This window comes from Pelophylax lessonae (assembly GCF_965119305.1).
Source record: "Pelophylax lessonae genome assembly, chromosome: 1".
Classification (NCBI taxonomy): Eukaryota; Metazoa; Chordata; class Amphibia; order Anura; family Ranidae; genus Pelophylax; species Pelophylax lessonae.
The window spans coordinates 550,833,442-550,847,702 of record NC_138768.1 but is presented as its reverse complement, the minus strand read 5'-3'; the positions used below and the strand labels follow the sequence as shown (position 1 = coordinate 550,847,702).

General features: G+C 49.3%; 1 protein-coding gene across 3 annotated transcripts in view; it reads left to right on the top strand.

Moving 5' to 3' along the window:
• The window catches only part of APTX (aprataxin), a gene marked incomplete at its 5' end in the record, with an annotated part of 46,327 nt that extends 32,679 nt beyond the window's left edge, over window positions 1-13,648 (top strand). For all 3 annotated transcript variants that reach the window (XM_082243488.1, XM_082243489.1, XM_082243487.1), the window contains one exon: window positions 13,350-13,648. In XM_082243488.1, coding sequence (XP_082099614.1) covers window positions 13,350-13,501 — 152 coding nt within the window. In that variant the 3' untranslated portion in view covers window positions 13,502-13,648. The remainder of the gene's footprint in view (window positions 1-13,349) is intronic.
• Between the last annotated feature and the right edge of the window lie 613 nt (window positions 13,649-14,261).

The window sequence follows — 14,261 nt, the reverse complement described above, 5'->3', positions numbered from 1 at the left end:
GGGCTTTGTGTCGACCTTCGAGGAGGTCCAGTTTGCTCAAATTTACACAAGACCTCTTAAGGCTAGAGATTCTTGTCAAGTGGCACAAGGATCCGCAGTCCTTAGACAGAATGGTATGTCTGAGCCGGTCCACGAGGTTAGAGCTCTCGTGGTGGCTTCTGTCACCCGCTCTGAGCCAGGGCAAGTTTTTTTTCTACCACTGTTGTGGACAGTGGTCACCACGGATGCCAGCCTGTTGGGCTGGGGTGGAGTGTTGCACAGTCTCTGTGCCCAGGGACTCTGGTCAATGGAGGAATCCTACTTGATGAAAAATGTCCTGGGGCTCAGGGCAATCAGGCTCTGCCTGCTCCACTGGACACCTCCGGCTGCAAGGCTTTCCAGTTTGGGTACAATCCGACTATGCCACGGCTGTGGCTTACATCAATCATCCAAGGGGCACCAACAGGGCCCGGGAGGTGGCCGAGATGCTAACTTGGGCCAGGGAACATGTTCTGGCTCTCTCCGCAGTTCCCATTCCAGAAATGGGGAACTGGCTGGCGGAGTACCTGAGTCGTCTGGTTCTGGATCAGGGGGAATGGACCCTGCATCCAGAGATTTTTCATCTCCTGTGTGCCTGGTGGGGAACTCCGGAGGTGGTTCTGTTTGCGTCTCGTCTGCGCAAGGTTAAGAGGTTCGTGGCCAGGGCTCGAGATCCTCTGGCCAATGCCGCAGATGTTTTGGTGTTTCCTTGGAGCCGGTTTAGGCTAGATTATGCCTTTCCTCCGATACAGATATTGTCAAGGTTCCTCCGCAGGTTGGCGGTGGAATAGGTGCCAGTGATTCTGGCAGCCCCAGACTGGCCTCGCCGGTCTTGGTACATAGACCTGGTAATGATGGTAGTTGAGCTTCCCTGGCGGCTGCCTCTGAGAGAGGAGGATCTGCTGTCTCAAGGGCCGATCTTCCATCCTGTTTTACGGTCGCTGGCCTTAACGGCATGGCTGTGAAGGCCAGGTGTTTGAGAGACCGAGGTCTCTCTGATTCTGTGATTCCTACCTTGCTGAGAGCTAGGAAGGCAACTTCCAGGATGATTTCTCATCGTACTTGGAAGAGGTCTATTGCCTGGAGTGAGTTGCATCCTCGTGTTTTCAGTGGCGAGGGTCTTAGCCTTTTTGCAGAAAGGAGTTGAGAGCTTTAGGCATGCTTACAGGTCTGGTGTCGACCTTAGCCATTTACTTCAGACGCCCCTTGGCGACTAATTCCTTGCTCCACACCCTCATTCAAGGGGTGCATCATCTGGCTCTGCCAAGGAGATCCCCTTGGCCTCCGTGGGCTCTGTATTTGGTTTTGTCCGTTCTTTAACGGCCTCCCTTTGAAAATATTTGGGAAATTTCTCTGCCTTGTTCTCAGAAGGTTGCCTCTCTGGTGGCTATAGCTTCTGCCCGCAGAGTGTCTGAGTTGGCTGCTCTGTTCTGCCGTTCACCTTTTATTTAGTGGGTTCAGAGGGATAAGGTTGTTCTACGACCTAATCAGTCTTTTCTTCCTTAGGTGGTGTCTGTTTTCCACCTCTACGAAGATATTGCTTTGACTTCCCTTTGTGCTATTCCCAAGCATCCCCAGGAATTTGCCTTGCATTCGCTGGATGTGGTTTAGGCAATCAGGTTTTTCCTGTCAGCCACAGCATCCTTTCGGACATCTGATTCCTTGTTTATCCTTCCTGAGGGATCTCGTGGGGGTTCGGCTGCGTCTGCTGCGACCATGTCAGAATGGGTCAGGCAGACAATTGTTTCGAGCCTATTCATTAAAGGGTCAGGTTCCTCCTTCCCTATGAGGGCGTTAAGTGCCACTTGTGCTTTTCGCCATCAGGCTTCTGTTGCTCAGGTGTGTAATGTGGTGACTTGGTCGTCTGTACACATTTTCATGGCCTCCTCGGATGCCTCCTTTGGCCGCAAGGTTTTGCAGGCTGCTGTTTAAAGAGACTTGTTTTTTTCTCTTTAAGGGGTTGTATTTTTTCTTTTGTGGGTAAGCTCCAGTTGGTATGGTTGACCTTTTTGTTGGCCAGTTGGCTACGTTTTCAGCCTTGGAAATACGTTCACAGTTTTTGGTTGCGTTCTTCCCACCCCTCAAGCCTACACTGCTTTGGGGCGTCCCAATAGTGAAGAAGCATTAAGAGCTGCATCTGTCAAAGGACATAAGAGAAAATTGGATTTTTGTAAGAACTTACCGTAAAATCCTTTTCTCTGCGTCCTTTGACAGACGCAGCTCCCGCCCCTCTTTTTTTTGCTGTTGGTTGTTTCTTCTTTCACTGCTTGCTACGAAACTGATTTGAGAGCACAGTGTGTCTGGGGTTATGTCGTGAGGGACAGCCCCTGTAGGCGTGTCGAGTGAAAACTTTTCACTGCCTAGTCTACTCCTGTAGATGGTGCATAACCCATTAGTGAAGAAGCATTAAGAGCTGCGTCTGTCAAAAGACTCAGAGAAAAAATAGATTTTTGTAAAATCTTACCGTAAAATCCTTTTCTCTTAAGCTCATTGACAGACGCAGTCCTCTTGATTAATATCAACTTGGGTTATACTGCCCTCTACAGGAGTAGGACACTAGGCAGAAGGAAAACGCTCTGGCCACACCTTAGGGGCAGTCCCAGAGGGTATATCCTCTCTCTCTCTGCTACAGGAAGTCAGTTATGTCACAAAGCAGTGTTAGAGAATTTAACCCAACCCAACTCAAAAAATAGAGGGGCGGGTACTGCGTCTGTCAATGAGCTTAAGAGAAAAGGATTTTACGATAAGATTTTACAAAAATCCATTTTTCTCTGTCGCTCATTGACAGACGCAGTCCTCTTGATTAATATCAACTTGGGACGTCCCAAAGCAGTGCCACAAAAGAGGGGTGGGATAACAGAAATCAAAATTTAAATCCAGAAGGCCCAACCGGTGACGACTAGAAGTCTTAAAGGCTCATCAAACCAAAGGATGAGACTCAACTGAAATCCAACAGAAAAAAACCCTCGAGGTAGACCAACGGTCTCCTCAAATTGCGGCCTGCAGAACCTTGCGGCCAAAAGAGGCATCCGCCGATGCCATCACATCAACTTTATAAAATTTTGTAAAGGTGTGAACCGACGACCAGGTAGCCGCCTTGCAAACCTGGACCACTGACGCCTGATGGCGGAAGACCCAGGAAGCACTAAGCGCCGAGTGGAGTGCGCCTTAACAGGGAACGGAGGATTCCGACCCTTAATAGAATAAGCCTGTACCACCGTCTGTCTGATCCATTTGGAGATAGTCGCGGCAGATGCAGGCAACCCCTTTTTGGGGCCATCCGTGATCACAAAAAGTGAATCCGTTTTACGAAACGAGTCCGTAGTTTTCAGGTATACCCTGATTGCCCGAACCACATCCAAGGAATGTAACGCAAACTCCCGAGGATGACTGGGCTTAGGACACAGGGAAGGTAATACAATGTCTTCATTCAGATGAAACTCTGAAACCACTTTAGGAAGGAAGGATGGATTCGGACGAAGAACCACCTTATCCCTATGAACCACCAGATATGGGGAACGACAAGATAATGCGGCCAGTTCTGACACCCTGCGTGCAGAAGTGATAGCCACCAAGAAGGCCACCTTCTGGGATAACGTAAGCAAGGTAATCTCCCTAATATCTTCAAAGGGAGATAATGTGCAAAATATAAACAGCGCAAAAGTTGGTGTGGCCAGCCTTGTGGGGTGGTCAGTGCAACAAAGATGAAGATAAAATATTCAAAAAATTATATAAATATATAAGAATTAATCTCCAATAGTGGTTACAACCCAGTGACATAAATATTAAAGATAAATAAATGGATACATAAATAGTGCTAGTTAATAGTCCAAAATGGTGTGCAATGCATAAATTGAAATAAATAACAATAGTCCCAATGTGTTCAGCAGATAGCCAGTGAAAGTTTCAAATGTCAATCAAATAAAGTGCTCAAGTGCTAGAAAGGCAAACACATGCTGCAGTGGTGCGATGCTAAAAGTGACTCCTCTCCCCAAGAGTGATTCCACTTACTACCGGACGGCGTGGACCCCTAGGCCGTACGGCGTAAAGGTCTCACAGGCAGAGTCCGGTATAAATCCGGGCAGTAATCCTTGAAACCAAATTGGTGACCAATATACGTCTGTGAGAACGCCATTGGCTGGCGAAACGCGTCGACGCAATTTCCGGCTTACGCCCGTAGCAACGTCACTTCCGGTAGCGGTGGAACGCACGCCGGAGCCAAGCCCCGCTGCACACCGTCATCCAAAGAGGATCTACCACCTTGTAAACCCATCGCTTGTCCTTTTCACATGAAATGTGAGTTTTATACTTTGTTTTGGCAAAAATAAACGTATTTGTAGCAGGATTACGCTATTGGTATCCTTTTTTCCCCTATATGACCACCATCCGGTGAGAGAACCTAGGAGACTCATATTGGTCACCAATTTGGTTTTAAGGATTACTGCCCGGATTTATACCGGACTCTGCCTGTGAGACCTTTACGCCGTACGGCCTAGGGGTCCACGCCGTCCGGTAAGTGGAATCACTCTTGGGGAGAGGAGTCAAAGGCCAAGATTCGGGTCACCGAATAGGTACGTGGAGGAAATCCAAGAGATTCACACCACGCAATATAAGACTTCCATGTGCGATAATAGACTTTGCTGGAAGTCGCCTTCCTTGCTTTAATTGGAGTAGGAATAACTGAAGTTGACAATCCCTTGTCCTTCAGCACCTGGGTCTCAATGGCCAGGCCGTTAAAGCCAGCGATTGTAAAGCAAGATGGAAGATCGGTCCGTGAGACAGCAGATCCCCCTTGAGAGGAAATCTCCAAGGAGCGTCCGCGACCAGCCTCACCAAGTCGGCGTACCAGGCTCGACGAGGTCAGTCCGGAGTTACCAGGATAACTGGAATTCCCTCCACCTCTATCCTGCGAAGAAGTTTCGGCAGTAACTTGAGAGGATGGAAGGCATACCATAGCTGATACTGCCCCCACGGGGCGACCAGCGTGATCGCTCTCCGTTCCAACACATTTATCGGAAACCTGGATTCTATCGGAAGGAGTGACTTCCCCTGGCTGAGCATTGGAGACCGAAGCCACCAGACCAGAGACTCCCTGGTCCGCTCGCTCAACCGGATCCGATTGTCTAGGGAATCGGGATTCCGATTCCATTAGAAACGAATCTCCTTTAGGAGAATTTGGGTATGAGACTGGGCATACGGTACTGCCTCTAAGAAGGCCACCATCAATCCCAGGATCCTCATGCAAGTCCTGGAGGGAACTGGGAATGATCTTTGGGAAAAGTGAAGAAAACGTTCTGCTCAAGGAACGGGAACTACCGCTCCCTGTAGCATCAAGTCCATTACTGTCCCCCGCAAAGCTTTTAAGCGATACGGGGATAGTTGAATGTTGGAAGGGAAGAATCGCACCGGTAGAAGTGATCGAAACTCGATCTTGTATCCCGACCATATGACCTCGTGAACCCCTTTGTCTGGGATTCTGGAAAGCCATGGATCCGGAAACCGGTGAAGACGTCCTTCCACCCCAGAGATGGGTGGGGGCGCACCTTCAGGCTGTATTGGTTTTATCTTCAGGTTTAGCTGAGCCGGACTTTTGTTTACCCGACCAGCGCCCTTTGAAACCCCCTGAAGGGGCTTTGGAGCCCTTATCGCTCGTCCCAGTGGAACGAACAAACTTTTTATGAGCGGAAAAGGAAGGTCCTCGTCTGTTACGAGGTCCTTTACCCTTAGCAGTCTGTGGCAAAAAAGTGCTCTTGCCCCCAGTGAGATCCTTTATAATCTCATCCAAGGTGGCCCCAAACAGGCGATCCCCTTGAAAAGGGAGATTAGCCAAAGCCTTTTTGGAACCTTGATCCGCCGACCAGCACTTTAACCACAACACGCGTCTGAGGACCACTGCTGACACCGATGCACGCCCTAACAAGGGAGTGGCGTCCAGGGCGGCGTCACAGACGAACTGTAGTCCTTGTATAATCTGCTCCATCAAATCGGATGCTGCTGGGGGGATACTTCTCCCCTTTAAGTCACGGCGTAACAATTTGGCCCATTCTGTCAATGTTTGTGAAACTAAACCAATGGCAACCACTGGCCTAAAGGTTGACCCTATCAGGGAAAAAATGGAGCGGGATTCCGCTTCTACTTTTCGATCCACCGGATCCCTAAAGGACGGAGCGTCCTCCAATGGGATAACAGTGGCTTTATTTAGTCTGGAAATCGGTGAGTCCACCACTAGTGGTACTGTCCATTTTTTAAGGAGGGATTCCTCAAATGGATAGCGTCTAGCAATGCGTTTGGAAATAGCAAGGGTTCGTTTCGGACGATCCCATTCCTCTTTAATTTTATTACCAAAACATTTGGGCAAGGGAAAAACCTTCGCCATCTTGGTAGGCTTGCTAGTACCAAAAGGAATTTCAGTCTCAGCTACCTCTGCCGGTGTAACCTCAAGTCTTAAGGTTTCCCGGACAGACACCACTAGTGCGTCCACCAACGCTTCTTCTTGCGCTATGGCGGAGGCAGAAACGTCCTCCTCACTGTCTGAGGAGACCGTACCTGAGACAGCAGCCCCAGAAGAGGGACCTGCAGCTGCAGTGACCAGCTCAGAATCCGTATCTGAAGTGTCAGATGAAATAGGGGTAGGCGGGGGTCGCTTTCTTGACCCCCGTCCCTGACAGGCCACCTCCACCCGGGATACCAAAGACTCCAAAACTGCTGATAATGCATCAATCACAAGTGGGGTACTGGAGGGTCCTGCGGCCACCTCGAGGGGATCAGGTGGGGATACATGAGTGGCAGGGTCCATGACTATACAAGACACTTGCCAGCAAACAAAAAATAATTGCAAAGAAAAAAATTTTTTTTTTGTAATCCCCCAGCGCAACAGCGCCCCTCAGTGTTACCTGCTTTGGACCCCACAGAGAGAGAGAGAGAGAGACCCCAAGGCTCACCACCTGATGCACAGAAGTTTCTATCAACCTGCTCTCAGCGCTGTCTCTTACAGACAGGAAGTCTTTTGGATCATTTTCCCGGGTAAAGGAGGCGGCTCCGCCCCTTTACACGCCTTCCGGCGCCTCCCATGCTACTCGAGGTAGCTGGTCATCTCCAAAATGGCCACCCCCATGCTGGAGACACGAGGCTACGCCAAGATGGCGGCCCCGCGCGACCTGCGGGAAGATGGCGGCGGCCTGTGGAAAGATGGCAGCGGCCTGCTGCCCTGTGGAAGGTAGCTATCGGCCTGCGGGAGGTGTACGGCCTGTGGGAGGATGGCGGTAGTCCAGGCACAGGCATCGGCCTGTATTGCAACCTTATGTATCAGGTAGGATGCTATCACCCTCTTACATGGCCATCCTAACAGTAATGCCAGCCACTGACTTCAGTCCTGGTCCCTTTACAGTGCCCCTCATACAGTGACTACTGATAGTCAGCTCCTAAACCAAGCCTCCTGGTCTTATTCACTAAGTCACCCTCAAGAGGGGGATCTGTGACCTGTTATAGGATATAGGGGGGATCCAGGATCATAAGGGTCGGATCATCCCAGGGAGGGGCCCGCGTCCACTCACAAACCCGTCAGGGGGAACATTTTACTCACCATACCGGAACAGGCGGGCGCTACTCCTGACAGAACCCCTCTCCACCGAGGTGGGAGGGCTGTCGACCAATACGGACGCCGTGACTCCGTTTTGCAACTGGTCGTCGGCGAGACGTTTAACTCGCAGGGTCAGTCCCCGTCCAGTGGGACTATGTCGCGGCCGACCCAGCGCGGAGCTAGGGCCTGCACGCGCTCGTAGGCTGACTGGGGTGACCACTGGATCTTCACATCCAGCCCGTCGCCCAGTTTCAGCATACTTGCTTGAAGATCTCACAGGAACAACTGGAGAAAATAGCTGCCTAAAAAAAAAAGTTTTTCTAAAAAATCTTGCCAGGACCAAGGATCCCAGCAAGGAACTTAGGTCCTTACTCCTAACTAGACAGAAAAAAACTGACTTCCTGTAGCAGAGAGAGAGAGAGAGAGGATATACCCTCTGGCACTGCCCCTAAGGTGTGGCCAGAACGTTTTCCTTCTGCCTAGTGTCCTACTCCTGTAGAGGGCAGTATAACCCAAGTTGATATTAATCAAGAGGACTGCGTCTGTCAATGAGCGACAGAGAAAGTATTTTACGGTTCTTACAAAAATCCAATTTTTTGTCGTTTTGCCCTCTCCTTACTGGTATTGCTTTAGGACATCCCAATTTTCCCTGAATCTGTCATGTACGTGTCAACAAGAAAAACTGGATTTTTGTCTTACCGTAAAATCCTTTTCTCTGAGGTTCACTGACAGACACAGCAGCTTCAATTCTTCAGACCATTGGGTATTATGCTGTCTCTCTTAGGAGTAGGACTAGGCAGAAACCTTTTTGGCTATGCTCCTGGGGCAATCCCAGAGGGTATGCCATCACTTCCTGCTGTAGGACTCCAGGTTGTAACAAGCAGTGTCAGAAGAACAAATATCTCAACCCCAAAAGAGGGGCGGGTGCCATGTCTGTCAGTGAACCTCAGAGAAAAGGATTTTGCAGTAAGACAAAGATCCAGTTTTCTCTTTTGTTCACTGACAGACAAAGCTTCAATTCTACAGACAATGGGGATGTCTCAAAGCAGTGTCAACATGAGGGGTGGGGAAAAAACATAGCAAACGCAGAATTCCCAACAAGGTTAAACATAGGCAACCAGGTAACAACAGGAGCTCAACTAGGAACAACTGGAGCTCACCACCAGGAAAAAATTTCACCCTCAAGAAGCGGAAGCCTCTGCAACCGCAGCCTGCAAAATTTTGTGGCCAAACACTGCATCCGAAGATGCAAGTAAATCCAATTGTATTATAAAATTTTGTGAATGTGTGTACGGACGACCACGTAGCCGCTTTGCACTCCCTGAACCACTGACACCTGATGACGGAAAGGCCTTGAAGTTACTGACCACCTTCGTAGAATGTGCTTTAACAGGGAAAGGAGGAACCTGACCCTTAACGGAGTAGGCCTGATCCACTTGGAAATGGTCGCAGCAGATGCGGCCTGCACCTTACGAGGTCCATCCATAAGAACGAACAATCTGATTTCCTAATCGGTTCAGTCACCGTCAGGTACACCTGAATCACCCTTACCACATCTAAAGATAGCAAGGCAGTTTCCTTAGGATGTGTAGGTTTAGGACATAGGGACGGTAGCAAAATGTCTTCCTTCAAATGAAATCCCGAGACAACCTTAGGAAGGAACGCCTGACAGGGTTGAAACAGCACTTTGTCCCTTTGAATCACCAAGTAAGGTGACCAACGAGACAACGCAGTCAACTCCGACATGCGACGTGCAGAAGTAATCGCTACGAAGAAAGCCACCTTCTGCGACAGGGTGAGCAGACTAATTTCTCTTCTCTTTCTTTTCGAAGGGAGGCCTTTGAAGCACCAACAGAATGAAATTGAGATCCCACGGAGGTACCAGGGATCGCACCGGAGGAGCCAGATGGCGAACTGCACAAAGGTGTAAACCAAGGACTTAGCCGCCAACGGCCTTTGGAAAAAAATATCCAAGGTGGAAATTTGGCCCTTGATGGTGCCCAGAGCCAAACGTTGAGCTACGCCTAATTGTAGAAACTCCAACAGGCGAGACACAGAAAAGGGAGAAACCCCCCCACGACTCACACCAAGTAATGTACGCCTTCCAAACTCAATGATAAACCTTCCTGGAAGTAGATTTCCTAGCCTTCAACAGCGTAGGAATCACAAACCCCGACAGCCCTCTATCTTTCAGCACCGGGCTTTCAATAGCCACGCCATTAAAGCCAGCAACCATAAAGCAGGATCGAAGATTGGTCCCTGAGAGAAGATCTTCCCTGAGAGGAAGTTTCCAAGGGACGTCTGCTACCAACCTTTAACAGGCCTGCGTACCAAGACCGGCAAGGCCAGTCTGGTGCCACCAGAATGACTGGAATTCCTTCTACCTCGATTCTGAGTAGCAGTCTCAACAGAAGTTGTATTGGAGGAAAAGCGTAAATCAGACAATACTGACCCCAAGGGGCCACCAGAGCATCTGTGGCTTCGACCAGAGGATTCAGAGACTTTGACACTAATCTCTGCACCTTCTTGTAGAGACGGGAAGCCAGCAGGCCCACATCGGGGGTCCCCCACTAAAGACACAGATAATGAAAAACCTCCAGGGAAGAGACCACATTCTCCCGGGTTTCAACGTCTGCCGATTAAGATAGTCCGCTTGCCAATTCTCTACCCCCGAAATGTGCACAGCAAAGAGGGCTGGAACATATCGTTCTGCCCACCTCAAGATGCCAGTCACTTCACAAGCCACCAGGGCACTCTTTGTGCCCTTTGGTGATTGACATATGCCACAGCTGTAGCATTGTCCGATTGTATCTGCAAAGGGTGTCCCTGCAGACAATCCATCCATTGAGACAAAGTCTGATCGGCAACCTGGACTCTTCCCGAGTCCAGACACCTTGGGCCGAACACACTCCTAAGATACCTCCCCATCCGGACAGACTGGCTTCCGTGGTGACTACAGTCCAATACAGGGGAAGAAAGGATTTCCCTGGACGTAGAGCTAGGGAGCAGAGCCACCATAGGAGAGACTCCCTCGAACCCCGAGGAGAGACCCCCCAAATGTTTTGACTCTGGAACCGGCCCAATAACTCCTTGTGCTAACAGGTCCTGCGCTGCGCGGTAGAGGCCCTGTAGCCGCTCTGGAGACAGGCGTAAGTTGGAAGGAAAGAACCTTGTCGGAGGCAAGTACCGAAACTTGATCTTGTAACCAAACCGAATCAGTTTGTGGACCCATGGGTCTGGAAAGAAGCAAAGACGATCCCCCACCCCAAACGCCGGTGAGGGCGCCCCTTTACGCTGGGGAAGGCTTGTCTGCGGAACCAGAAGTGCCCACTTTGGACTTACCATTCCAGGGTCTCTTGGAGCGGGTGGATCTCGAGCCCTTTTTCTGCGAACCAGCAGGACTAAAGGGCCACTTGTGAGCCGAAAAGAAAGGCCCGTGCTTATGGCAAGGTTCCTTGCCCTTGGCAGACTGTGGAAGCAATGTACTCTTACTTCCCGTAAGGACCTTAATGATCTCTTCCATAGAAGCAACAAACAAACGGTCACCTACAAAAGGAAGATCAGTCAGTACCTTTTTAGAAGCCTGGTCAGCTGACCAGTACTTCAACCAGATCATGTGGCGAAGGTTTACCGCTGTTACAGAAACACTGCCGGCCAAGGGGGCCGCATTCCAGGGATGCATCACAAATATACTGTAACCCTTTGGATCAACTAATCCGCCAGCTCAGAAGCACGTTGACTCCCCTCCAGATCCTGGCACAAAATCTTAGCCCATTCTGTTAAGGTCTGGGATACCAAGGTGGTAACAAACTCTGGTCTTAAAATGAAACCAGTCACGGTGAATAGGTACCGGACCAGAGCCTCGGCTCTTTTGTCCACGTGGTCCTTACAAGACAGGGAATCTTGCACCGGCAAAAGTGTGGCCTTATTTAGCCTGGAAACCTGAGAGTCCACCGACGGTGGAACAGTGTTTCTTCAGATGAGAATCGTCAAAGGGATATCTCCTAGCAAAACGCTTAGAATGCCAACCATGCGTTTCGGGGAACCCCATAGACTAGTGACAATCTCGTCAAAATAGGCAGGAAAGGGAAACACGTTGGTCACCTTGGAAGATTTGCGGGTGCCAAATTGCACAGGCATTGTCGACTTGGCAGTGGCTGAGTCTTCCAACTTTAAAGTTTCCCGCACTGACACAAACCCATCTCAGAATCTGAGGAAGCAGAGGATACAGGTGAAGGCGAGGGTGCTTTTTGCAGGGCCATATCTACTTTGGCTACTAGCAATTGCAGGGCTGCCGTCATGGCCGCCAGGGCAGACTGAGACCCAGAGGGTCCTGCAACTTCCAGGAGTGGATTGGGTGGTGAAACCTGCTCCATGACCATAAAAGGTTAAATGGAACCGCACTGCTCAGCAAAGAAATTTTTTTTTTTTATTAAACAAAAACGGGAGGCCCTTCCCCCCGTGCACTGCTGGGGCACCACAAGAATCAGCACACCCGCTGCGCTGCATACAGCAGAGGAAGGAGATATACCCCCAAAGACTCACCACCTGAGCTGGAGAGTGCCAAAACGGTCTGCCACACTGCAGTAAGAGAAAATGCTGACCTGATAGAGGCCCCGCAGCCTCAGCACTGCATCAGACTACAGGAAAATGGCCACCATTGAAACTCTAAGGGGAAACCAAAAACATGGCCGCCGAAGCCGGGAATAGAGAGACCATGGCAAAATGGCGGCACTGCACAGGACCCTGGACCCCAGGGAAAAGTTAATTCAGACCCCAGGAGGGGACCCCCTCGCAGCACCCAGGTACGAACACCCCCGACAGGGGCCGATAGCGGCATCACCCACCACTCCTCCAGCCCAGCAATATGCAGCCCCCCTACCCAATTTCACCCATGCCCCCAGGGGTGGACGGAACAGATGAGGGCACCAACTTAGGGTGGAACCCTGCAAAAGGAAAAGGGGGAAGTACAAGAGGGAGGGAGGACACGGGGGGCCTACCATCCCCAGGGGGGGCCCGTGACCACCTCAGCAATTCCGCAGGAGAGGAGAGGGGACACTACTCACTATACCACGGTCACCAGTCAGCCCCCGTCCAGTGGGGCTATGTCGAGGCCAACCTAGTGCAGAGCTAATAGTTGGGTCACGCTCGTAGGCCAAAGTGGGAAGACCCCGTAAGGATCTAGGATATCCAGTGCGTCACCCAGTCCGGCTGTTAATTTTAGTTCACACAGGAACAAAATTATTAAAGAAAAAGTACAAAATTCCATTTAAATGTGAAAAAATGCCAGGACCGCAGATCCCAGCAGAGAGCCAGGTCCTTACTCCTGACTGGGCAGAAAAAACAACTGGAGTCCTATAGCAGGGAGTGATGGTATAGCCTCTGGGACTGCCTCAGGGGCGTAACCAAAAAGGTTTCCGCCTAGTCCTACTCCTGAAGAGAGAGCAGCATAAAGCCCCAATGGTTTGAACAATTGAAGCGGTTTCTGTCAGTGAACGAAAGAGAAAAGATATTTTTGATTTGGCAGTAAAAACATTTTCTTGGTATATAGTACAGGACACAAGCTTCCCTCCGTGTTCCTCTTATTGCTTGCTAAATAACAGGCTTGTGGGTAAGAGGTGCTTGCAGAGCTTTTTTTTTTTGCCATCTGCCTGTGTCCGGTACTGTGTTCCAAGAAACAAATTGTACTGATACCTGTATATCTAAAATTCAATTTTCCTAATTCTTGTGTTTTTATGAATTTTATTTATAGATGTTATTGACATGATAAACATAAAGGGAAGAGTGGAGGTAAAAGATGGAGCATCCGAGCTCCTTAAATCTTCTCTTCAGTGTAATGTGTGCAAAGTTCAGCAAGCCACTATTCCTCAGTTAAAGGAACACCTGAAGAAGCACTGGACTTGACATCAGTACAGAATCCATATTCTACAGACCTCCTGTACATATCACAAGTTTTGTTTGCCAGCCTTTTCTAATATCAGAGATGTGAATTTAGAAACAATGTTTTATGCACGTATGCTTAAATAGAATAATCTGTAGCTATTCTAAGCTTCTGCATATGGTAAGGTCTTGTTCACATGGAGTTTACCCACACGAAGATGCATAGGTGTACTTATATCCTCGTGCAGGCAGTCCAATTGATGTTAGTTGAGATGCTGCAGCCACACATACACAGCTACTGTTCCCAATCTCACATCTGTGTGGACCGTTCCGATTGGGAATACGCTGTAGGTTGCCTCTTGTGAACGAGGTCTAACAGGTGTACTTTTAACTTATGCCCTAAAAAATAAGAAACCATATACTGAAACTTTTCTGATTTATTTGCTGTTACATGTAATGATAGCATTTATAATAAGATTTTTGTCTGTTTCAATGCAAGCCAAGCTGTCCAGCAAAAGTCCTGATTGAAATATTTACACTGTCATGGGTGCTTGAGCAGTCTCCGTAACCATATTAAACCTTATGATAGTATGCTATATTTTCCTTACACCCCCCCCCCCCCCCCCTCTTATGTATTGCCCATGAACCTGAGGTCTATTTTATAACTGCAGCCAGCACCTTATTTCTCTACACTGTGCTGTATGCTATATACTACACCTTGCTCTGCACACTGTGGTTTACATTAATTTACTTGATACAGCTCCACGCTGTGCCATACATTAAA